The following is a 26640-nucleotide window of genomic DNA, read 5'->3' as shown; positions in this document are numbered from 1 at the left end:
TTCGTCCCTTCCCAATGATCTCCCTCCTATCCTTGCAAGTAGAACAAGTGCTGCACCTGCCCCTACGCCTCTCTCCTCACTGCCATTCAGGGCCCCAAACAGTCCTTCCAGGTGAAGCAACACTTCACCTGTGAGTCTGTTGAGGTCATCTACTGTACCCGGTGCTCCGGGTGTGGCCTCCTGTATATCTGTGAGACCCTACGCAGAATAGGAGACAACTTCTCTGAGCACTTACACTCCATCAGCCAGAAAAAGCGGGATCTCCCAGTGGCCATCCATTTTAATTCCATTTCCCATTCCCATTCCAACACGTCAGTCCATGGCCTCCTCTGCTGTCGCGATGAGGCCACACTCAGGTTGGAAGGGAGCAACACGTTATATTTCATCTGGGTAGCCTTCAACTTGATGGGGCGAATATCAATTTCTCCAACTTCTGGTAATGAACCCTCCCCCACTTCACCATTCCCCATCCCCTTTTCCCTCTCTCTCCTTACCTCCTTACCTACCCATCACCTCCCTCTGGCACTCCTTCTCCAATCTTCCATGGCTTTCTGTCCTCTCCTCTCAGATTCCCCCTCCTCCAGCCCTGTACCTCTTTCACCAATCAACTTCCCAGCTCTTTACCTCACCCCTGCCCCCTCGGTTCCGCCTATCACTTTGTGTTTCTTCCTCCCCTTCCCCCACCTTCTAACTTTGACTTGTCATGTTTTTTTTTCTCCAGTGCTGATTAAAGGTTTCGGCCCAAAACATCAACTCTGCTCTTTTCCATAGGTGCTGCCTGGCCTGCTGAGTTTCTCCATCATTTTGTCTGTGTTGCTTGGATTTCCAGCACCTGCAGATTTTCTCTTTTTGAGATGATTAATTTTGTATTTGAAATATTGTAACATGAAAGGAATGCTCTCAACGTTTTATATAGATAATTTAGTATATTACTGTATCTGAGTAAAGGTGTAATGAGGCACAGAGGAACAGGAGGATATTGCAGAGAATTAGCTGAAATTGAGTGGAAGGAAGCTCCTGCGGAATATGGATTAGTTGGGTCATATTATCTTTTATCTGTGTAATAATTTTGTATCATTTCCTGAAGTACTTTGTAAGGGAACTGGTAAAGATGTTTCTGAGCTGACCTGTGCTTTGTTATCATATTTTGCATTTTTCTGTAAGCACGCTCAGGTGAATTTGCTTCGCACACTGTGTTAAATGCAGGAGCAGGTACAAAAACTGCTATCCGTGTGAACTTTTAACCATCGGCATCCGGTTGCTTATTGGTAGGAATGCTCTTGATGGGAGCAGAACTATGTAGTGGCAATCAGTTGCGTTCACTTGAGACTTCTAAATATTTCTTGCTTGGCATGTTTCTAATCTTGGCTCAACCTTGAGGGGAGATGCAAAACAGATCCAAAGCACTTCCTTCACAAAGAATGCTGTAAAGTCAGAATTAATCACCACAGTATCCTCTTGTGTGATTGGAACAACGCTTCCAGTGTAATAGAAATTACATGAGAAAATGCCTGAAGTTATCTGTGCACTACTTGTGATTCATTGACTTTACACCTTACCTAAATAACTGAGACTTGACCGTGCAATCTTTTAGGGCCAAAACTGTTAGCGTGAAGAATGAAGGTTGCACACTGCCGTTCCCACTATGCACTACAATGGGTAATCAGAAATCTTTGAATACTAGTAAGATTTAGTATTCATAAAAAAATCACTAGATTTCTGCAAAGTGTTGGTGATGATAGACTGAGCCCACAATAAAAGAACTCGACTTGTACTGTTCCCTAAAATGAATTCGATAAAGAAACCCAAAATAAATTTTTATTTTATGAAAATATGGCATTTTAGATTTAACTCAAATGAAAATTTAAGCTGCAACATTTCAATTTATTTCTTTACATTTGGAGATATATTCTCAGTGGTTTAATCTGTAGACTTTGTTGAAAATTCGTAAACAGCCAGTGTTCATTACAGAATGGGTCATAAACACTACCCATGTTGCATGGAAACGTTTGTTTACATAGCTCATATAAATGTACCTGGAATCCCTAAGGGAAAGTATTCATTAAATCCATGCAGTCATAACATGAGGTTGTAAAATTACAATTTGCATCTGCACAGCAAAATAAATGTAAAATTTGATATTTAATAGAAACACCCGTATATATGTGAGAGGTTGAAAATATAATTAAGCTCACTTGTAAACTTTTGTTAGAATGCTTGTGAGAAAAAGACTGAATTTACAAATCCCACAGGCATAAGAAAGTTTTCATCTGGTTCCTTATTATTTTGATATTAAATGTGAGATTACAAAACCAGAATACATTAATGTTTTGATTTTTACAGTAATAGTATCAAAGAAATATGTACTAAAATTGAAGGAGAGTACATTACTCATGCAGCTTGGACCATGGGCTTGATCATTCAAGCCATTGCTCAAGTATCTTTTTCACAGCACATCCAGCTTTGATGCTTGCCGTCAACCCTGCTCGTCCTTTATGTGTGGGAGACTGCGGGACCTGTTTTTGCACTTCTGATGATATCAGCCTTAAAGGCCACCCCTCCAAGACTTTCTCACTGAGAACACCATATTATTCTTTGGGGTTTATTATAGAGGTGACTGAGGAAAATGGGCCATGTAATATGAAGCCCGTGATATTGAAATGATTCTTGTGTGCAATCGTGTTGGTAATAACCGTAATTTACTCAAGATTGTCGTTCTTCAGTACACGAGTTGAAAGGAGAATGAAATGATTGTTATTCCAGATCAAAACACAATAAATGTAACTACTGTCCGTTTCACTGCTGGCATTTAGAGCAGCAATGAAGGCCCTCCATCTCTCTCTCCTTGGCCATCTTCTCTATTGTGCCCTATATGTGGTTCGTTTCTGCCTCTACGGTACGGAGCCAAGTTGTAAACCAGTTTTGGTCTTGGTGGTGTTCAGAGCTTCCTTCATCGTGCCAATAGCTTCTTTTCGGTTTTCACCACTGTCAGCCGTGCAAGTCCCAGGAGGAAACTCGGGAATACCGTCGCACACAGATATAGGATTCTTCATTGCTGTTTCTGTAACCATTCATTTTGACCATTTAGGGTTGTTATCCCTGAGCTGAACCCCTGCACCTGGAGGACTTGTCAACCCCTCTTAGTCTGGTCTCTACCCTTTGACCTATTCAACATGGGTGTCACTACCAAGAGTCGAAAGCACAGGGCCTGACTCCAGCCAGCATAGCTCTCCATGTCATTGAGGCATACCCGCCTCCAAACCCTGCGACAAGGTTATGGTCCTCTTGGAGGAATAAACAGAAAGGACATTAAAAAACCCAAAAAAAACACAATAAATATAAAAGGAATCCCATAAAACACAATGTACAAGTAACAGTTACCCTCATTGGCTGATTGTATTTACATGAAGTGACGCTAAGTGCTTTGTGTGATTTAACTTGGTTCCAAATTTTCTCTGAGTCACTCAATCTTGTGTTCAAGGTTTCCTCTAACCTTGAGCAGAGGTTAACTTAGTCAGGTTGATAGTGACAACAAAGTTGAATTTCCCCATGGGGATGAATAAAGTATCTATCTATCTATCTAAAGCATTGCGTTAATTCGCACTGCTGCTGCCTAGCTCTGTGGTAGCTGGAGATTCAATTCAAACACTGAATTCATTGAAATGGTCAGTTTTGCAGGGAAAACCAACAGAGAAATCACAAAACAAAGATAGTTCAGCTACAGAGCTGATCAGTAGAACCAGAGGCCTGGTGTATAAGGAGACATTGCCGGTTCCCGGGTAATTCCTGGAAAGAACATTACTTGTAAGATGCTGATGTGAAATTTTTTGACTCACCCCACTGATGAATAAGGGGAAAAACTAGTGGTAGTGTTAGGTCCAAGCTTCTCCCATTGTTTATCTGGTTCAGCTCTAGTGAGAATATACAGCAAAGTTACATTCTCACCTTTTCTCTTGAAAGGCTGGATGGGAAACAGATTCTGCACGTCAGTCATGCACTATAATGTGTGGAGAAAAAATGTGAAAAGTTCACTTTCATTTTATTGTATAGGATCTGTTACATAGTGAAGTAATGTTTCCAAAATAAATCTAGGTTACAGTTAAAAAAAAAAGAGGGTTCTTGCAAGAGTGCTGTCAAAACAATGCACTATTGCAGTTAGAAACCTTTTTAGGAAAATCGTGTTCAACACAGCCTTCCAAAGAAAATAGTAATATCAGTGAACGTATTGTAAACTTAAAAAGCAATAACTATGTTTTACACAGAGGTGCCTTCAAATAGAGGGAACAAACATTAAAAATGTGTGAGAAGTATCCACCCACTTGCTGGCTTTTTACTCTTTAAAGTGTAAAACACTGAGAAGTTAAAATATTTCCTGGATTGCAACTAATTAATGATGTCCCATGTGTGGAAAAACTCAGAGACTTAAAACATTAGGTCTCTTCCTTTCGCCACAGATACTGCCAGACATACTAGTTACAACATTTTTTCCTTTATTTTTGGGCCTAGGTGTAATCAATGATCTGTCATAATGTAGCTTTTTCCATTTTGCCTGCCATTACTTCAAGAGCCTTGTAATGTCTGAGAAAGCAATACAAGAGAGTATCTGGGGAAATTCATTTTCAGTGGAATGCTGTTAATAGATTGCCCAACGATCAGTTCCATAAGCATTCATTCCATCCACCACCTGAGCACAGTGAGTGCAGTGTGCACTGCATACAAATGTTACTTGTCTCAAAAACTATGAAAGCAACTCCCAAATCAGTGGCCTCAAACACTAAGAAGAAGATTAGCAGGTGTCCGGGGACACCAACACTTGCACGCTCCTGTTTTGACTTGGATATAATTGCTGTTCTTTCATCATCACTTGTTTTAAACCCTGGAACATCCAGTTTAATAACGTTGTGGACTAATTCAAAGTTCAAAGTAAATTTATTATCGAAGTACATATATGCTGCCATGTACTTCCCTGAGATTAATTTTCTTGCAGGCATTCCCTGTAAAACAAAGAAATACTATAGTGTCAATGAAAAATTACACACTGACACTGACAAATGACCAATGTGCAAAAAAAACTGCAAATGAAAAAAAAAAGGTAAAGAAATAAATAATACTGAGAATTATTATTCTCAGTAATAATAATGAGTTGTAGAGTCCTTGAAAGGGAGTCCATAGGTTGTGGAATCAGTTCAGTGTTGAATTGGATAATGTTACCCATGCTGGCTCAGGAAAATGATGGTTAAAGAGTAATAACTGTTCCTGAACCTGGTGGTGTGGGACCTAAAGTTCCTGATAGGAGCAGCAAGAAGAGGGCATGGCCTGGATGGCGGGGTCCTTGATGGATGCTGCTTTCTTGTGGTGGTACTCCTTTAGGGTGTGCTCAGTAGTGGAGAGGGTTTTTCCAGTGATGCACTGGACTTTATCCACTACTTTATAGGCTTTTCCATTCATGGGCATTGGTGTTTCCATATCAGGCCATGATGCCATCAGTCAAGATGCTCTCCACTGTGCATCTATAGAAGTTTGTCAAAGTTTCAGATGTCATGTCAAATCTGTCGCCGTGTCTTTTTTGTAATGACACTTTTGTGCTGGTCCTAGAACAGGTCCTCTGAAATGATGACACCAGTGGAGTTAAAGTTACTGACCCTCTCCATCTCTGATCCCTTAATCAGGATTGGGTCATGGACCAATAATCTTCACATGAAACAGTTCAGGTAGATGGCTCACTAGCTTTTCAAAGTGCAATTATATTTGTACAAAAATTTCCTAGAAACTTACTGGCCTTCCTAGAAATACTCTTATAAGATGAATAACTAAAATCAAATCATTGAGATGATCAAGAAGCAAGTTCTTCATGCAGGAGGTGGTGAATCTCTGGATCCTCTAACACAGAGGTTGTGGAGACAAGGCTGTTGGGGTATTAAAAAGAAAAGATGTATTTTTTGAAAGATTAGGGAATTGAGGGCTGTGGGAAACTGGCAGAGAAAAGCAGGTGAGCTTTGGAGCAGATCAGTCCTGATCATATTGTGGCCAGCAGCTTGAGGGACCAAGTAGCTGGCTTCTGCTCTTGTTTTCTTATGGAGAGACAAGGAACTGCAGATGCTGGAATACAGAAAATCTCAGCAGGTCTTGAAGGTCAAGCTGCATATGTGGGGTGAAAGGAATAGTTGGCTTTTTCATCTCAACATTACTATTCCCTCCTTCCACCATTCTTCTCACCGGTAGGTCCCGCTCAACCCTATTTTCTTATGTTCTTTTGGTTGTATTTCTGTCTTAAAACAGAAAGTGCTGGAACTACACAGCAAATAGTGCAGCATTTGTGGGGGAAAGGAAAATAAGGTTCATATAACCCAGTCAGCGATCTTTCATTCAGACTGGGAAGTTGGCGATCCTGCAAATATTAAGAAACCTAAAAAGGAGGGAACTAAAAGCAAGAAATCATAAAGAGAAGAGATTCTGCAGATGCTGGAAATCCAGAGTAATACACACAAAATGCTGGAGGAACTCAGCAGGTCATGCAGCATCTATGGAGTGGAAAAAGAGTGATGAAGATTCTTGGCTCAAAACACCAACTTTTATTCCCTCCATAGCTGCCGCCTGACCTGCTGAGTTCCCCCAGAATTTAGCATGTGTTACTCTGGACTAAAGTCAATCTCCATTGGGATAGAAGACTGGAAAAACGAAAATGCTAATGGTAGTGTGAACAGTAGGATGATAGCTAAACAAGATGGTCCGAGAGAAGGTGTATATGGGAATAGTAAGATCTTGACTGAGGAGGCCTTTTTTTCTCTTTTTGTTCCCTGAGCTGAACGTGGGCCTCATTAGAACAGGCAATGTGATGGAGAATTGAGCTGAAGAATCACAAGAAGTTTCTCTCAATAAGTTGTTCAATATGCATTTGATTGTTCAAAAATGTTACGTCATTGTATACTAAATTGAAAAATTGCAAATATTTCACAAGCAAAATTTATTTAGGTGAGGATAAGAACTAAAAGGCCAAGGAGTGCTAGTAAGTGAGCAGCGATCCAAGAAATTTGAGAGTCCTTTCAGAATGTCTAGCAGGGAAAGGAGGATGCACATGATGTTAGCTTTGTGCTAGAAGTTACAAAAAGAGCAGTAGATCGATCATTAGTTTATGATGGAGCTTTGGATGTAAGCTGCGGGCAAAGGACCCTTTTTTTAATCTCTAGGGTGGAGGAAATGGGATGAGGACAGAAATGCTGAAAATTACAGATTTGAGGGAAAGGGAGAATATATCAGGAGCACTGATATTGATGATGGCATCATCAGAACAGATGTCACAGAGAAATTGGTAGAATGAAACAGAGTCCCAAAAGTAAGCAGGAGAAAAGAAGGTGACTCTGGGACAGAGTGGGCTCACCATAGATATTGGTTGCAATTCCACTGCATTACCCCTGTTTCTGGTTGTTAATTGTGAGTGGGAATACAATTAGACTTTGTTTTTATGTCTTCATGTTAAATTGCCCGGTATTATTCACTACAATATTACAAACCTCTGTGGTAATTTGCATAACTAACAGAGTGCTGTCATTATTACGCCAATGTATTGTAGTTTGAGTCATGGCTTTCAAATGAGTTGAGCAGAAAGTTGTGAAAGAAAAAAGTCTAACTTAACCATTCTGATTTTTAAGTAAAAGCTAGAACCATTGTTTATAATTTCACACAGGGCATTGTGTTACAAAACAAGCAAACTTTTGATTTAAAATAAAATGTGATTGAACAACATAGAAACCAGAGTTAAAGAAACCACATGATCATCAAAAGAATAAACATGAAATAACATGGTCTTTCATCGGTGCCTGAAGATTTTTTGTGGAAACCTCTAATTTTGGAGGGATTTTTTAAGTTGACAGGTGAATGTATAAATGTACAGATGAATAAATAACTTTAAAAAATTGTTTAATTGGTGAACTTTACTGTACAGTAAATTTCATTTTGATTAAGAAGAAATTGAGGGGATTATGGAAGAATGTCTTTTGTTGCTTAGTCTATTTTATCAGCTGTGTGCTATTTACTACAATAAAATTCCATTAATCTGCTATCTATTTGGAAATCCAAATAGTTCAACAACTGGTTCAATGGCTGCTTATTTCTGTGCTCCCTTTTACACACCTGTTTTTCTTCCCACATTCCCTGTAATTTACTGGAGCCCTCTTTCCTGTGTTTGCTTGAAATGCAGTGAAGTCCATTTCATTGCTCCCCTGAAACTTAATGTGTTCACTGGAAATTTTGTTACACTACTATTGATAGTGTGTTCAAGGATTAATGGGAATAACACACAGTAGTCTGGAAACTTGGGTAGTCCAGCAGCTCTAGTGCCCAAAGCTTGTCAAATAAATGCAGTTTTACTCTATGAGACCTATGCAATTACACTGATTTTCTAACATTTTAGATATTATATTATGGGGTTATAATTTATCCATTATTACTTTTACAGAAACATTTTGCTTTGACGGATAGTTGGGATGAAACCCCAGAGACCAGAAATTTTAAGGCCATTCTTATAACTCTAACTATTCCTTTAAGTTACATTTCAGAACATAGTTTGTATTTTCATTAAAATATTGTTTCTTTCCCATACCGCTTACTACGTTTGATAGACAGATACTTTTTTGATCCCAAAGGAAATTACAGTGTTACAGTAGCATTAACAAGTGCGGAGATATACAAATATTAGAAGAGAAATAAGAAATAATAAAAATTAAGTTACCTCAAATAACCTAACAGGAGGAGGTCATCACTTCCCTGGCTATCGGTTAACTCATTATAGAGCCTAATGGTCAAGCGTAAGAATGACTTCATATAGCGCTCTGGAGCAGCACAGTTGTCTCAGTCTATTTCTAAAAGTGCTCCTCTGTTCAGCCAAGATGGCATGCAGAAGGTGAGAAACATTGTCCAGAATTGCTTGGATTTTCTAGGGTCCTTTTTGCTTCTACAGCCTCCAGTGTGTCCAGTTTGATTCTATAACAGAGCCAGCCTTTCTAATCAGTTTATTGAGCCTGTTGCCATCACCCGTGTTGATGCCATTGCCCCAGCACATAGAAGGTTGTACTAGTGACCACAGACTGGTAGAACATGTGAAGGAGAATCCTGCATTCTCCGAAGGACCTCAGTCTCCTCAGAAAGTAAAGGCATTATACAGATGTAGAACATATAGAAAGGCTTCACTGTTTAAAGTCCTGCAGTATGTTTGGTGCAAACCATCTCACTGTTTCTTCTTTTCTTATTTTTGTGGGAATTAGATGCTGGTTTTCAGGGACTTTCAGTTGCCAGACATGAGTCAAGGCTTTGACATCTAATTATTTAAATGAGTTTCTGAAAATATATGTGTGCTTTCCCTCTCCACACGCCGGCTGGTGGCGTAGTGGTATCAGTGCCAGATTTCGGAGCGAAGGCTCCCGAGTTCGAATCCAGCCGGCTCCCTTGCACACTTTCCATCCGTGCTGGGTTGAGTGTCGAGCTAGCAACTCGGCCTTGTAAAATCAAGGAAGCCTGCTAAAAGAATGCCATGCGTCTGGATGACTCCACTCAGAGTTGAGGGCTTTCTTCTTATTATTCTCCACACACATACATACGTTTGTGACCCAATGCATTTAATATATTCTATATATTTCTATAAATACCCAGTGAGGAAATTTTGGCTCAAATGATAACCAGTAGCAGTTGTACCCAAGTGAGTAGCTGTTTTGTGAGGACAAATGAAATGAATGGCATGCTGAGTCGAATAATTGAGCAGGGGAAATTGGATAGGCATATTTCTGTATTGTTGGACACAAACCTAAACAAGAGAGGAATCTATGATTGTAAAAAGAGAGGCTGACAGGCTTATGATAGGATATGAAGCAGGAAACTGGAGATTCAATCAAGGATTATGTGGATCAGTGGAACTGTTTGCTAAAATAACGGAGTTGTGTGGATCACACAGTTTCCATACTATCATTTAAATTTCTGTGTGGCAAGACCTATGAATGAACCAGTAAGATTGCTGGGAGAGATATGAATTGGAAGCCTAATTACAGATATTTTATAATATATGTTTTGAAGCAACTTACTCACTTTGAAGTATATTTACAATAGATGTTGTGAATTATGGTCATCAGAACTAAACCATCAATGGTATTTGTAAATGTTGGAGATCGGCCAGTAATCCTTAACTTTGATATGTCTATATTGGTGATTTTATGCATATCCAATGGCACAGGGCCTTCATTAGAATAGACTGGTTTAGAAATGAAAGACTGTGAATGAAAGGTAATATTATAATTCTATAATCTTATCTGGTTGTAGTATATTGTAAAACTTGAATAATTTTAAAATATTTTTCACGAATATTCCTAAGCAGTGACTGGTCTTTGGTTTCAGCATGATGTGTCCCAAATTTTGCTTAAAGCTACCTTGGACAGTGTGGTCGAAGAATGCGTCAGTTTTGTGGGAGTGGATATCAACATCACCTCAGAAACCCTTATGAGGTAGGGAAATTATTTTTCCAATGCAATAATAGCACGGCAATGGATCACAGTGTCTCTTGTTTAGTCTGTGTCTTAACTTAATCCCAGCTGGTGCATTGTGGTCTTGCTTTAGATTGTCATCTTTAAGGTAATGGCAAGTTAAGGCAACACTTCACCTACATAGTATTAAGAATCTTCCTTTGAAAAACTTGGATGAAGGGCATTAAACAAATGTTATCGAGTTATGAATTACAGACCTTGTTAAACACACAGCCTTTGAACTAATACCATACATATGTGTAAATGTATTTTTAATATTTATATTTTGGGTCATTAAAGTAAGTTACTGCAACTTAAACATGCTATGTGATTTATTTAGCTCCATTAAAGTATAAAAAAATTTGTACAAGAACAAAATATTTTCAGTTTCCTTTTCTACAAATCTTCTCTGTTTCCTATGTCCCTTTCCCCTTTCAGTTGTTAAGTAAGTTCACATAGGTCAACGTGCATTCTTTGATTTAAAAGTTTTATTTTCACCATCAAGGATGTTTTTACACTTATCATTAACTGTATTGGGTTATTGATGTAAAACTAGATGGGGAAGAAGTACTTTTTTTCATTTTTAATGTTGTAGTATCAGAGTGGTTATTTGAGGCTTCAAGCAGAGAGGCTTGTGTGAGGGAAGTTGAGAAAAACCTGTAGGTAGATATTTTTCTCCAGTTTGTTTATTGTTTTCCTTCTTTATATTTGCACAGTTAGAACAGTAGGGATGTCAGTAAGGATAGTTAAATGTTCCTTACGGGATGTGGGAAGGCAGGGAGACCTCCAGTGTCCCTGACGACTTCATCTGCAAGAAGCGTATCCAGTTGCAGTTCCTAACACTCCGTGTTAAGGAGTTGGAGCTGGAACTGGATGAACTCCGGATCATTTGGGAGGTTGAGGGGGTGATAGATAGGACATATAGAAAGGTAGTTGCACCCAAGGTGCAGGACACAGGAAACTGGGTGACAGTCAGGAAGGGGAAAGAGGTTAAGGAGCCAGTGCAGAGTATCCCTGTGGCCATCCGCCTCAACAACAGGTACATCACTTTGGATACTGTTGGGGGTGGGATATGACCTGGCAGAGGAAAGTCACAGTGGTCAGGTCTCTAGCACTGAATCTGGCTCTGCGGCTCAGAAGGGAAGGGGGGCGGTGGAAGAGAAGAGGCAAGCTGTGGCATTAAGGGAACACAAAGGTTCTATGGATGAGAATGAGATTCGCGGATGGTGTGTTGCCTCCTCGGTGCCAGGGTCTGTGACATCCCAGCTTGAATTCACAGCATTCGTAAGTGGGAGGGTGAGCAGCCAGAAGTTATGGTCTATGTGATATAGGTGACAAGGCTCTGCAAAGTGAGTTCAGGGATTTAGGTGCTAAGTTAAAGGACAGGATCGCCAGGGTTGTGATCTCAGGATTGCCACCCATGCCACATGATATGCCAGAAATAGGAAGGTCATACATGGCTAAGGGGTTAGTGTAGGAGAGAGGGCATCAAGTTTTTGGATCATTGGGCTCTCTTCCAAGGAAAGTGAGTCTTGTATAGAAGAGACAGTTTGCACCTCAACTGGAGGGGGACTAATATCCCAGCAGGAAGGTTTGATAGAGCTACAGAGAAGGGGATTAAACTAGAGTTGCAGAAGATGGGAACCAGAGTGCCAGAACAGATAGTGGAGAGGTTGTGGAGACAGATGTTATTCAAAACTCATACAAAATCAGGAATTAAAAAGATCTGAGCTGCATATCGTAGGAAAGGCAGATGAGCTTAGGGCATGGATCCACAAATGGAATTATGATATTGTAGCTATTAGTGAGACTTGATTGCAGGAGGGGCAGGACTTTAACTGAATATTCTGGGGTTCTGTTGTAGATGCAACAGAGTTGGAGAGATTATAGGGGTGGATGGTGTTACTAGCCATGGATAATGTCATGGCAGTGCTCAGAACAGACTGGAGAACTTGTCTACTGAGTCTTTTTGGATGGAAATGAGGAATAAGAAAGGTTAATGGGGCTATATTATTGACCACCCAACAGTCCATGAGATTTAGAGGAACAGATTTGTAGAGGGGTGCCACAGATTGTTGCAAGAAACAATGTTGTTATAGTAGGTGATTTCAACTTATACATATTGACAGGGGCTTCCATTCTGTAAATGAACTAGATGGGATAGAGTTTGTCTAATTTGTTCAAGAAAGTTTCCTTAATCAGTCCTTAAATCATCCTTAGCAACTAGAAAGGCTCAAAAATTAAGCAAAATTTTTAGGCAAGTGAGCCTGACATTGGTAGTGGCAAAGTTATTGGAAGGTCTTCTGATGGACCGGATATATAAGTATGTGGATTGACATGGATTGATTAAGGATAGTCAGTGTAGCTTTGTGTGTGGTAGGTGATGTCCAACCAATTGCATAAAATTTTTCAAGGAAGTTCAATAATTCCACTTAATATACAAAATACAAACTGAAATTCTTGGTCTTCTCAGGCATCCATGAAAGCAGGAGTACCTCAAAGAAAGGATGAAAGTAAAAATTGTTAGAACCCCGAAGTTACCAGGAAAGTTGATGATGGCAAGGCAGTAGATAATGCAGTCGCTTGGCATTCAAGATGAGGTAGTAAATTAAATTAGGCCTTAGCTTTGTGGGAGAAACCAGAGAGTGGTAGTAGATGGTTGCATCTCTGATTGGAGACCTGTGACTAGTGGTATGCTGGAGAGATCAGTGCTGAGTCCATCATTGTTTGTCATCTAATAATCTGGATGAAAATGTGGTTAACTAGATCAGCAAATTTGTGGTTGATGCTAAGAGTGGGAGCATAGTAGACGGTGAGAAAGGCTATCGTGACTTGCAACAGGATCTGAAAAAATGGCGGATGGAATTTAATGCAGTCAAGTGCCAGGTGTTGCATTTCGGTGGGACCAACAGTGAGCACTAGGGCACTGACGAGTGTAGTAGAACAAAGGGTTCTGGGAGTACAGGTCCATAACTCATTGAAAGTGGTATCTCAGGTAGATAGGGTCATAAAGAAAGCTTTTGGCACGTTGGCCTTCACAAGTCAAAAAGTACAGGAGATGGGCTGTTATGTTGAAGTTATGTTGAAGACATTGGTGAGGCCTAATTTGGAGTATTGTGTGCAATTTAAGTCACCTACCTACAGGAAGGATGTGAATAAGGTTGAAAGAGTACAGAGAAAATTTACAAGGATGTTGCCTGGTCTGGAAGAACTGTGTTATAAGAAAGATTGAATAGGGTGGGACTGTAGAGTGTAGAAGATTGAGAGGAGATTTGATAGAAGCATACAAAATTATGAGGGGTATAGATAGGGTAATTGCAAGTACACTTTTTACACTGAGGTTGGGAGGAACTGCAACAAAACATCATAGATTAAGGATGAAATGTGAAAAGTTTAAGAGGAACACGAGGAGTAACTTCTTCACTCAGAATGTTGTGAGATTGTGGAACAAGTTGCCAGCACAAGTGGTGCATGCAAGCCCAATTTCAACGTTTAAGAGAAGTTTGGATAGATACATGGATGGTAGGGGTGTGGAGAGCTATAGACCTGATACAGGTCAATGGGAGTAGGCAGTTTAAATGGTCCGGTACAGATTAGATGGGCTGAAAGGCCTGTTTCTGTCCTGTACTTTTCTATACCATTATGACTCTAAGTCCCAATGAGAGAGTGTGCAATATTTGATCTCCGATTAGGGAATGAGACAGGGCAGGTGACAGAAGTTTGTGCAGGGGAACACTCTGCATCTGGTGATCATAATGCAATTAGTTTCAAGGTAATTATGGAGAAGGATAGACTTGGTCCTTGGCTTGAGATTCTAAGTTGGAGAAAGGCCAACTTTGATGTTACCAGAAATGATCTGCAGGTGTGGATTGGGGCAGGCTGTTTTCTGGCAAAGGTGTAATTTGGTAAGTGGGAGACCTTCAAAAGTGAAATTTTGAGAGTACAGAGCTTGTATGTGCCTGATAAAGAGGTAAAGATAGACATGTTTAGGAACCCTTGGTTTTCAAGCGATATTGATTCGGAAGAAAAAAGGAGCAGATGTAGGTGGGCAGGGGTGCCTATAGGGTATAATTCAGAACAGTGATAAAGTAACAGACTGCTACCTGCATTTTTTTTTAAATTATGTTGTTCTTACCAAACTTAAATGCCTAGGCAGCTACTTCATATATTTTGGAGTTTGCTTTTGTATTTTTTAAAGCTGTTTTATTTTGTTGTTTCTTGCCTTTTGTTTACATAAATACAGTTTTTGGTCATACAGATGTAAAATGTAAAGTATAAAAAGGAATTAACTTGACTAAGCACAGTGATTTCTTGCAATTGCAATGCAATACAAATTTAACAGTGAATATATTCAGGACTTCAATCTAAATTTGTATAATTTTGTCAGAGGTGTTGCTTGCTGGAAAAAAGTAAAACGCAGAAGGTGAGAATATATTAAATTTATATGAAAATTTATAATATCAGATATAAACTAAGAAATATTGGAGATTTGAATAATGTTTCATAAGTAATCACATCATAGCTTGACTATAGTCACAAGAGACTGCTGATTCTGGAGTATTTAGGTAGTTCATGGCTCAAGCTCAAGAATGAAAACTATTCTCAATTTTCCTCTGCAACTCCCTGCTAAGAGCTGCATCTAAATTAAAGTGTATTTGCATCAAAAGATGGTTCATTAATTTGATTCTTAGGATGCGATGATTGTCTTATGAGGAGAGATTGGTGGGGTTAGATGAATAAAGTTTTCTCATTGAAACATATGGCATTGTTCAGAGACCTGGCAAGCTGGATGTCTAGAATATAGTTCCTTTCGCTGGGGAAAAAGAATTGGGGCTCTTTGTCTCTGAATAAGTGTTTGGCCTTCTCAGTCAGAGAAGAAAAGAAATTTCTTTGGTCAAACATTGCAAATATTTGATAAGTATCTGTAAACTTTATTATATCAGAGATCTGTAGCTTTCTAAATATTTTGGGAATCTACAAGAATATAGTGGGAAGATGTACATGCTGGAACATCAACAAGGACTAAATTATGTTGCGGAGGAGTTTTGTAGGCTAAATGGTATCTTCTTTCTTATGTTCATATTGGCTGTGTTTTCAGTTCCTGTCAAACCAGGAATAAACTGATAGAGTGAGATCGCCAAACCTCAGCTGGCGAATGAATTTCGTGCTGAATTTACATCAATCACACCACAGAATATGTACAACAGTCAAATGACGTGGTTGCTATATTAACCAATTTTAGATAAATGGTTTATATAGTTATAATAGCTACGTAGTTGATGCTCTTTGTTAAAAGATAATTGATAATTTTAGCTAATATGCAGATCTTTTAAAGGATTTGTAAACTCGTGAATATGATTACTGTTAAGTTTTTATGTTTTTTAAAAAAAGGATGACAAGAATAGCCAAGAATATATTGAGCTGAAGGAATATTAGAAAAGGTTTTGGCATTGAATAGAGTGTAACCATTAGTGCTGGGAGAAACAAACAAGATAAAATTTGCAGATGCTGGAAATCTAAGCACCACACACAGTTATCTGGAGGAACTCAGCAGGCCAGGTGGCATCTATGGAAAAGAGTACCATAACTGGTCAACGTTTCAGGCTGAGATGTCATCCTGATGAAGCGTCTCAGCCCAAAATGTTGAGTGCTGGGCCAAAATGGTCAAGATCAATAGAAACTGAATGATTTAAAAACAAGGAATCAAATAATGAAATCACAGAACTATTCACAATTACTTATGAGCTATTAGTCCTTCATTATAATAGTTAATATAATTTCTCAACAGTGTAAGTTGATTGAATTCATTGGTATTGGTTTATTATTGTCACATGTACTGAGATGCAGTGGAAACAGTTGTCTTTCATGCTGTTCATACAGATCCAATCATACACAATGTATTGAGGTACAACAAAGTAAAACAATAGCAATGCAAAATAAAGTGTGAGGGCTGGAAAAAGATTTTTAAAGATTGAACTAATAGCCCTATTTGTCGCATTTACATCGAAGCATTCAGACATTCAATAAAATGTGTCATTTTGCGTCAAGGGCCAACGCAGTCTAAAGCTGGGGCAACTGCGAAGTGTCGCCATGCTTCTGGCACCAACATAGAATGCCTACAACTCACTAACTCCAAATATAGTCCTGAAGAATTATCTTTATTGCCATTATTTTCTTCGTTGTTATTTGACATATGCTAATTTTTATTTTTGCGATGTTTGGAATGCAATATCATGTACAATATGCCTGTTATATGCGTTTTTATGATAATCAAACTGCCCCTCAGCACCAATTTTACCCTAATGTAATTGTGATACTACTTGTAAGTTTGTGTTAACCTGTTTCTGTAGATTTTACTGCCTGATCTGCCAGTTTTTACTGTACTAGGTATAATTGTGCCCTAAGTATCCATTTTGGGAACTTATGTACCTTTTCTTTTTCATGTTTAGTTGTCCTTTGCTTGTCCTCGTTTTACAAAAATACCTCATGTCCCTTGGAGTGTTACCTGAGCAAACATCCCCTACTGCCCAAATGTGATGTTACTCATTTGCAGAATAGTCCGTTTATTGATAGGACTCTATCTGATGTAAACCTAAAACCTTTATAGCTCTTCTACAGTTCTCCCTTTTGAAAAGAACATGCAATTCAATGATATTTTGATCATTCTTAGATAAACGTTCACTTGCTGTGAAATAAATTTGACTTAACAAACACCCACTAGTTCTGCTGGGGGACAGGATTGTGAGGTCTGGAAGCCCCCAGTCACGAGCTTGGCATATTGGGTGGTGGGTGTTTGATTCAGTCCCTGGGCTCTTGGACTGAGGCAGAAAGAACCCTTCGACAGCTGCACCCACTATTGAGCAGCCATATTTAGGACCCACTCTGCTCACCCCATTTGGGGAAGAGGCTAGAAAAGGTGCCCTAAAAATAGTCTGCCTCGAAACCTCCTGACTGGATTACCACGTCCAGAGGCTTCACCATGGGTGGTCAGAAAAAAGAAACTTGACCTTTGGAGCCAGGACAGTGTGCACTCTGATAGATAGTGTAACCAGTGATCGACCGAAGAGGAAAACGGCGATCACCAGAGAACTGAGGAGATGCCAGACTGACCTAGCTGCTCTTTCTGAAACAACATGTCTGGCCAACAAAGGGCAACAGAAGGAAGAGAAGGGTGGCTAACCCTTCTTCTGGACAGGGAAGGCAGCTAACGAGGCCAGGATCCGTGGTGTCCTGTTTGCAATAAAGAGACAGCTTGTTGGTGAACTCTCTAAACTTCCCACGGGGATCAGTGAACGTCACAACATCTGTTTGGTGCTTGCTAACAATCTGTTGTAAGGGTTTATGCACCAACTCTGGACTCAGGAATATGAAAGAAAGGCCTTCTGCGCTTGCTGAGATGCAACATCGTGGAGCATCCCCGAGGGAGGATAAGTTAATTCCCTTAGGAGACGTAAATACCAAGGTCGGTCGAGGCTTTAAACTTTGCAAGTGTAGCATAGGAAAGGAAGGCATTGGCAACATCAACTCAAATGAAATGCTGTTTCTCATCATATCTGCTGAGCACAATCTTATCGCTAACATTCTCTTCCTCCAGTAAAACAAATTCAAGGTATCTTGGTAATATCCCCGATCTAAACAGTGGTGTTTCATTGACTGTGCCGTTGCCTGAGATAGGGACCACTATGATGTGAATATCGCAAGGGCCATGATTGGCACAGATGACTGCTGGACAGATAATCACCTTATCCGCTTCACCATGTCCATCAGATTAATGAAAAAGAAGAGGGTTCATAGATGCATATGTGACCAATACTAAAATTTGAGAACCTGCTTGACACTGCCACCCAACAGCACCTTCTGCCCTAGTTTGGGGAAAATTCCAACAGGAGCATATGGAGGAGATTGAAGAATTCTGGGGTCTGCTTAAATTCATCATCCTCAATGCCTGCAAAAACATCCTTGGGTACATGTCCGGAAAACATCAGGATTGGTTTGATGATGACAACATGAAGCTGGAACTACTCATCTCCAAGAAAAGGAAAGTCTTTTATACCTGGCATTGTGACATTGGCAGCAAGGCCAAAAGAGAAGCTACTCCAGAGCCAAAGCAAATGTCCAGTGAAGGGTTAGGGAACAAAAGATTTCTTGGTGGACTGAGAAAGCCTTGGAAATCCAAATACTTTCAGACTGGTGACATGAGGAAATCTGCAGATGCTGGAAATTCATGCAACACACACAAAATGCTGGTGGAACACATCAGGCCAAGCAGCATCTATAGGGAGAAGCGCTGTCGACGTTTCGAGCCGAGACCCTTCGTCAGGACTCAGACTGGTGACATGTCAGCCACAGTAATAGCGGCTCTGAATCTGATCCCTTCACTGTGAAGACAGGAGTCAAACAGGCAACATCATTGCACCCACCCTATTTGTCATCCTTATTGCTGACATCCTTCACCTCTCCGGCCAAGACCTGCCACATGGAATCCCAATCGTGTATAGAATAGTCAACAGGCTTTTCAGCTTCAACCAGTTCAAGGCCAAGAACGAGGTCAGCACCACTTCTATCATGGAGCTTCAGTATGTGAATAACAACACTATCACAGCACACACTGAAGAAGACCTCCAATGTATCCTGAAGGCCCTTCCAGAGCATATAGGGACGTGGGTCTTGTATTGGATATTAAAAAAACGATACAGGTTCTATATCAGCCACTGCACAACCAGCCATTTATCCAGTCCTCCATTAAAAGTTGTTGATATTGCCCTTCAATATGGAGACCATTTTTCCTATGAAGCATTCTCTTCTCAAAAGCAGACATCGACTCAGAGATCAACTACTGCCTGAGTAGTGTTAATGGATCCTAAGCAAGATTAAGAAAAAAGTCTTTGAAGACTATGGCCTATAAGTCCAAACAAAACTTTTATTCTTAAGAACAGTTGTTCTTCTTACATTACTGTATGGAGCTAGAGTCATGGACCACCTACAGTAGACACCTGAAAGCCCTGCAACAATACCAGCAAAGAACCTTACAAAAGATTTTGAGGATCAGCTGGAAGGACAGACACACTAATACCAGCATACTGGAGGAGGCCAACATGAACAGCATCTCCACCACGATAAAGCAACACCAACTCAGATGGATAGGTCATGTCATTCGGTTGTCTAACTTGCATCTCCCCAAACATTCTTTCCTCCCAGTCGAAGGAAGGTCAGCGAGCCCTTCGTGGGCAAAGGGAATGCTTCAAAGATAACATCAACATTAAATCTAAAAGCTGGGAAGACATTGTGCTCAATAGTTGTACCTGGAGGAAATTGATTCAAGGGGGAGCTGTGCTACATCTCAGCTGTGCTGCAGTGAACAAGCATCAGCTGTGAAAGGAGAGACTGCACAACCAAAGGACTGAACCACTAACGACAGCCACCACTTACTCCTGTTCATGCTGCATCAGAATATGGATCCCAGATCAGCCTCTACTGCCACCTGAGGACCCACCAGTAGGCAACCCCTTAGGAGAACATCTTACTCGAGTCAAATGTGCTACTAGTTTGAAATCAAATTGTTACCTCTAATCCCAATTTGCCTTACTCCCTAAAAACAGAACTGAATCCTGTCTTCCCATTGACAGATTTAAATAACACGTACTGCACGAACAAGATTAAATTTTATTTCATTTGCTATATTAGAAGAATGCAGCTTCTAAATAGTTCATACTCAACACTTCCTTCTGTTTGCCACAGTACAACATGGGCCCCATTGCTGTGTGTTTATCTCATGGGAGCTAACATTGAGCATTTAACTAGCTCAGTATCATGAATGCTAGAAGCACAAAGGTTGATCTAATCTCAGTTCAAATTCTTTCACACATTTTCACACACCAAAGCTAGAAAACTCTACAGTTAAATGAATTAATGTGGCTATGTTTCAAGCAGCTGATCTTGGTGACATTGCCCCTCTAAGCAGCACAAGGGTATGAAAATAAAAAGGTACTTCCATTTCTAGCAATTATTATATTGCTGTCTTTAAAACATTTGTGATTGAAGGAAAAATACATTGATCAAAATACTCTTGAGTCAATTACATGGAATAATTAACTTTTCTCTCCCAGGCGTGTTGCAGGACTCAATGCCAGTAAAGCAAAAAGTATAATTGAGTGGCGAGAGAAGAATGGACCATTCATCAATCGAGAACAGCTGAAAGATGTCAAAGGCTTGGGCCCAAAAACCTTTCAACAATGTGCTGGTTTCATCCGAATTAATCCAGAAAACATAAAGAACTTCACCAAGTAAATGCAGTTCTTTTGAATTGTTTTAAAAAAGCCAAAAGTAAAGATATGTAAAAGTCCTGTAATGTTAAAATGTTTAAAATCCATTTCCATTAAAAAGATTGTGTCAGAAGTGCAGTAGGACTATGTCAGAAAATAAACATTGTACATTTTAAATGTTCATTTTTGAAATAGATGCATCATATAATGGTGGAGTAATGCACGGCCATGAGCCTTAGTTTGCAGGTGTAATCATAAACTGTCTCTACTCTGTTTACAGCAGCAATCAGCAGCAGTTTGATGGCACTGGTGAACGTCAAGCTGTAACAGTTGGTAAATCTATCAGAAAGAAGGGGAAAACAGAGTGCACCTCTGCACAGCCAAATCCATTAGATCAGACGTGTATCCACCCTGAATCATATAACACAGCCATGAGGTAAGAGCACAAGCAGTAAGTGAGAACTACCTCAGCACCTTAGACTGATTTCTCATATAAATGTCAACTGAAATATTTCTCCATTTCATTCTCTCATTTAAGCCAAAGTAATAAATAAAAAAGTTACCTATTTTATATTTTTAGAAGTTGCAAAATAATACTTGTCTGCATACTGATAGTTCATAATATTGCAGGTGATTTTGCTTGAACTTTTGACAAGCTTTTCATCCCACATGCAACTCCTAAAGTTCCGCATTTTGGAGCTTACTGATTATCCTAGTTATATTTTATGATTTAAATTAAAGATTGCAGTTTTGAGATAGCCAATGCCAGTCAGGGCATCATAGTTTCCCAGATTTGGGGCAGGTGGGTGGATAGCTACAAAGTAGTATACTCCTTATATTGTTTACATCGGGCTTCTGTATGCTTCCGGTGCACGGGCATGAATTTCTCAATGCCATCCTAATTTCAGGAGCTTTGGGCTAGAGTCGCAGATGTCAACAAGAAAGGGCAGTTTGAACACACTTATGTCTCATTCTGCCAGGTAATATCCTCAAACAACACAGCTCAGAATAGAGCATCTCTTGCAGAATGCTAGCATTAGGTGTGTAAACAATGAGACTTGTCTACTGTCAGCAACCAAATAGTGACCAGGACTGCAGTGCTGGGATGTTTACCCAGTAGAGCTTATTGATGTTGGCTTGCTTATCCTTCTAGTGAATTTGGGGGCTTCTGCAATTAGTGGAATTTTTCCATTACCTATGACACCTGTTGTACACAGTCCAGGTCTGTCAGACAGATGGATGGGCTGAAATCACTGCTGTCGAGTGGACCGTGAACTTTTGTGCCGGCTCTGTGGACTTGATTTTCAAGTACCCTTTTCTATTTCTTCCATTTAACCATAGACAGTGCTGGTACTTTGAAGGCAATAGTGAATTTTATTGTCAGGTGTTTTCCTTCACCGAGAGGAAGTTTGAGTTATGGGTAGTGATCCCCCTTCCCAGTATCTTGCTGTGTCAGAGAGCAGTTTTGTGCACATGCCTAAGAGCTTGGCTTGTAAGCATGTATTGCAAGCGTTCAAGCATCATCTGCTAAAAGGATACCCTTCTATTGTGAGGCTGTGTCCTGTCGTCTTAGACTCTCCCACCACAGGAAACGTCCTCTCCACATCCACTCTATGAAGGCTTTTCACCATTCAATAGATTTCAATGAGGTTGCCCCTTATTCTTCTGAATTCCAGTGACTACAGGTCGAGAGCCATCAAACATTCTTCATATGACAAGACATTCAACCCTGGAATCATTTTCGTGAATTGAAGCAGCTCAATCAAATCGCACAAATAGTAAAGTGCGTTTGATGATGAGGACATTAAACATCAAATCGCTGCCAAAAGTGATTCCACTGCCACGACCCATGACCCACCGAGGCGATCGAACTTTGCAGCGTGGGTCGCAAGGCTCCTGCACCGTCTACCGGCAGCAACGAGAAAGAGAGCTGTCAAGTACAGGCACACTGCACTGAACACCAGTTCACTTTCCACTCTTGTCGATTTAAGTCTTGCTCAATGTTTTTATCGGCATGGAGTAATGGAGCTGTCCACAGGTTCATGTTCCGCCCTTAGGAATGGACACAGCATGCAACCCCAGCGGTGGCTGTAGTTGCGCTCCACACTGAATCACTCAGGAAATTGCAGAAGTGCCAGATCTTTCAGTCAGCCCAAACTACAGGCATGTATGTCCATAGGGAAATAAATGTAAGTACATACTGTGTATGTCACCAAATATAGATGTCACTCCACTCTTTAAGAAAGGAGGGAGGCACAAGGAAGGAAATTATATAGGTCAGGTAGACTGACTTTAGTGGTTGGGAAGATGTTGGAGTCAATTTTTAAGGATGAGATTTCAGGGTACTTGGAGTCACATAAGGGGAAATCATGCCTGACTAATCTGCTGGAATTCTTTGAGGAAATAACAGGCAGGATAGACCGGAGAGTCAGTGGATGGTGTTTACTTGGATTTTCAGAAGACCTTTGTAAAGGTACTGCACAGCAGACTGCTGAATAAGATATGAGCTCGTGGTACTACAGGAAAAATACTAGCACAAATAGAAGATTGTCTGATTGGCAGGAGACAAAGAGCGGGAATAAAGTAGGCTTTTTCTGGTTGGTTGGTTCTGACTACTTGTGTTCTGCAGGGGTCAGTGTTAGGACTGACTCTTTTCATGTTATATGTCACTGATTTAGATGATGGAATCAATGGCTTTGTGGCCAAGTTTGTGGATGATACAGAGATAACTGGAGAGGAAGGGAGTTTTGAGGAGTAGGCAGTCTGCAGAAGGGCCTAAGCAGATTAAGAAGGAAGCGGCAGATAGAATACTGTACAGGGAAATGTATGGGCATGCACATTGGTAGAAGGACTAAAGGCATAGACTATTTTCTAAGCAGGGAGAAAGTTTACAGATCAAAGGTGCAAAAGGATTTTGGAGGTCTCATGCAGAATTACTTAAAGATTAATTTGCAGATTGAGTCAGTGGTGAGGAAGACAAATGCAATGGTAGCATTCATTTGAAGAGGACTGGAATATAAAAGCAAGGATGTGGTTGCTGATAGTTTATAAGACATTGGTCAGAGTACACTAGGGGTGTCATGAGTAGTTTTGGGCCCGTGCTCTAAGAAAAAGGTACTGGCATTGGAGAGGATCCAGAGCAGATTCACAAGAATGATTCCAGGAAATGAAAGGGTTAACATATGAGACACGTTTGATGGCTTTGCGCGTGTACTCACTGGAGTTTAGAAGAATACAGAGAAATTTCATTGAAAGGTCTAGATAATGCAGAGGATGTTTCCTATAATGGGTGAGTCTAGAACGTGAAGGAACAGCCTCAAAATAGAGGGATGTCCATTTTGAACAGAGATGAGGAATTTCTTTAGCCAGAGGGAGGTGGATTGTCACACATGGCTGTAGAGGCCAAGTCATTGGGTAGATTTAAAGCAGAGGTTGATAGGTTCTGGATTAGCCAGAGTGACCCAAGTTATGAGGAGAAGACAGAAGAAAGGAGTTTAGAGGGATCATAGATCAGCCATATTGGAATGGCAGAGCAGACTTGATGGGCTGAATGACCTAATTCTGCTCCAATGTCTTATGGTTTTATCTGCTTTATCACAGACAACGAAGGAGAAATGCAGAAAAGACAACTAACTGTGTGAATACAATAAGGAAAAAATAGCGAACAAAATAATAATAATAAATAAATAAATAAGCAATAAATATCAGAAATATGTGATGAAGAATCTTTAAAATTGAGTAATTACATTGTGGGAACAGTTTAGTATTTGGTTGAGTGAAGTTATCCCCTTTGGTTCAAGAGCCTGATGGTTGAGGAATAATAACTGTTCTTGAACCTGGTGGTGTGGGTCCTGAGGGTCCTGTACCACCTCCTGGATGGCAGTGAGAAGAGAGGATGGCCTGGGTGGTGGAGATAGTTAAAGGATGCCGCTTTTCTGAGATTGCGCTTCTCGTGGATGTGCTCACTGGTGGGGAGTGCTTTATCTGTGATGTACAGGGCCATATCCACTGCTTGTTAGGCTTTTCCATATCAACCAGTAATGTGAACACAGTCTTACAAATAGAGTTTTTTTACTCTGACTCAGACACTCACTGCAAATGTCTGAGTGTCCAGGTGCTGCACATCTGTTATTATCTTTAAAATATAGCTCTTTAACCACATAATGAGATAAACAAATACAATATTCCTGGGCTGGTGGTCAAAGGATTACAACAGATGGAGAAACTCAACAACCTTTAGAAAATGTTACTCATGAAATCATGTTGTATTTTTATACTGTGATTCAGTTCTACTCTTTTTGCTGAAGAGCATTAACGTCTTTCTTGCATAGCAGCGTTATACCTTTAAAACTGGTTTGCATTTTTAATATAAGAGCACAGATGATTTTTCCTACAAAAGGGAGTTCCTTTAAAACATTTTATTTAAAATCTTGCAAAATCTTCCATTACTAAATTAAATTATGTTAATACTATAATGATCCAAGAGCAATTTGGTATAATTTAGTAGCATGGTGATGTTTTGCAAATGTTATTTGCCAGCTCTGGATTTTTGATCACTGAATGAGGTGATATAAGTAATGTAAATTAGTTATATCGCCCGATGTCATTGTCACTTGCATGCATTTTAATGCAATTTACTTATTTTTATTGTTCCTATCTAATTTTAATTGTTATAACCTTTTGCTTATTTTTTTTAACATCCCTGGTGAATTTTTGTTTTCAAATTGCTTTCTTTGGTAGATAGTAAAATTGTGTTCCATGTGACAGCTGGAAAAGCCATGAGATTGGCTTAGCCAGCCATCAAAGACCTTTGCTGTGTGTCTCAGTCCAAGGTACACCAGATAATGTCATACTTGGGTCTTTGAGTACTTTATTTCTTCTGACTATGCCACCAAGGATTTAGACGGCTTTGAGCAGCTATTTCAAACTATGTGGCAATTTGGTTTTTGGATCAAGAGAGAGCAAAAGTGGTCCATTGCCAAATGGGAAATCCAGGCTATTAATTAGAATGTGCCATTTTGACTGAAGATGTAAGTAAAACCTTAATTTTGAGCTTTAGGGTAAATGATTCTGTGTTTTAGATACAAAGCCAAAGGGAACAGGGGGAAATCCTGAGAACTACAGACCAGTGAGTCTCATGTCAGTTGTAGGGAAATTGCTGGAGAAAATTCTTAGGGGTAGGATATATGAAGATTTTGAAACCCATGGCCATGAGAGAAAGCATGCCTTTGTGCATGGCAGGTTGTACTTTACCAACTTGATTGACTTTTTTGACGAGGTGATGAGAGAGATTGATGAGGGTAGGGCAGTGGATGTTATCAACATGGATTTTACTAAGGTGTTTGACAAAGTCCCTCATGTGAGGCTAATCCAGAAGATTAAGTTGCATGGGATCTGTGGTGAATTGGCTGTTCAGATTCAGAACTGGCTTGTGCATAGACGACAGAGTAGTGATTGAAGGGACTTACTGAGCTGGAGGTCTGCAGTTGGTGGAATTCTGCAGGGATCTGAGCTAGGACTTCTGTTGTTCATAATGTATATAAATGACCTGGGTGAAAATGTAGATGGCTGGGTTAGTAAATTTGCAGATGATACTAAGATTGTTAAATTTGTGAAAAGTGTACAGCACATTATTGATCATATGGGCTGAGAAATGGCAGATGGAGTTAAACCCAGATAAATGTGAGGTGTTGCACCTTGGTAGGGCAATTGAAAGGAGGCAGTTCCTTAACAGTGTTGCTGAGCAGAGAGATCTTGGGATCCAAGTTCATAATTCCTTGAAAGTGGCTACACAGGTTGATAAAGTGGCTATGAAGGCTTATGGAATACTTGCTTTTATTAATTTCAGGAGGTTATTTTGCAACTTTATAAAA

General features: G+C 39.9%; 1 protein-coding gene across 2 annotated transcripts in view; it reads left to right on the top strand.

The window, feature by feature from the left end:
• The window catches only part of srbd1 (S1 RNA binding domain 1), a 293464-nt gene that overhangs the window by 221563 nt on the left and 45261 nt on the right, over positions 1-26640 (top strand). Inside the window, exons 18-20 of one of the 2 annotated variants that reach the window (XM_073050686.1) lie at positions 10381-10487; positions 20612-20788; positions 21051-21203. In XM_073050686.1, coding sequence (XP_072906787.1) covers positions 10381-10487; positions 20612-20788; positions 21051-21203 — 437 coding nt within the window. Of the gene's footprint in view, positions 1-10380; positions 10488-20611; positions 20789-21047; positions 21204-26640 lie in introns of both variants that reach the window. The other variant, XM_073050685.1, reaches the window with a different exon arrangement.

The sequence above is a fragment of the Hemitrygon akajei genome, chromosome 7, assembly GCF_048418815.1.
Source record: "Hemitrygon akajei chromosome 7, sHemAka1.3, whole genome shotgun sequence".
NCBI lineage: Eukaryota > Metazoa > Chordata > Chondrichthyes > Myliobatiformes > Dasyatidae > Hemitrygon > Hemitrygon akajei.
This window is presented reverse-complemented; position numbering and strand designations above follow the sequence as displayed.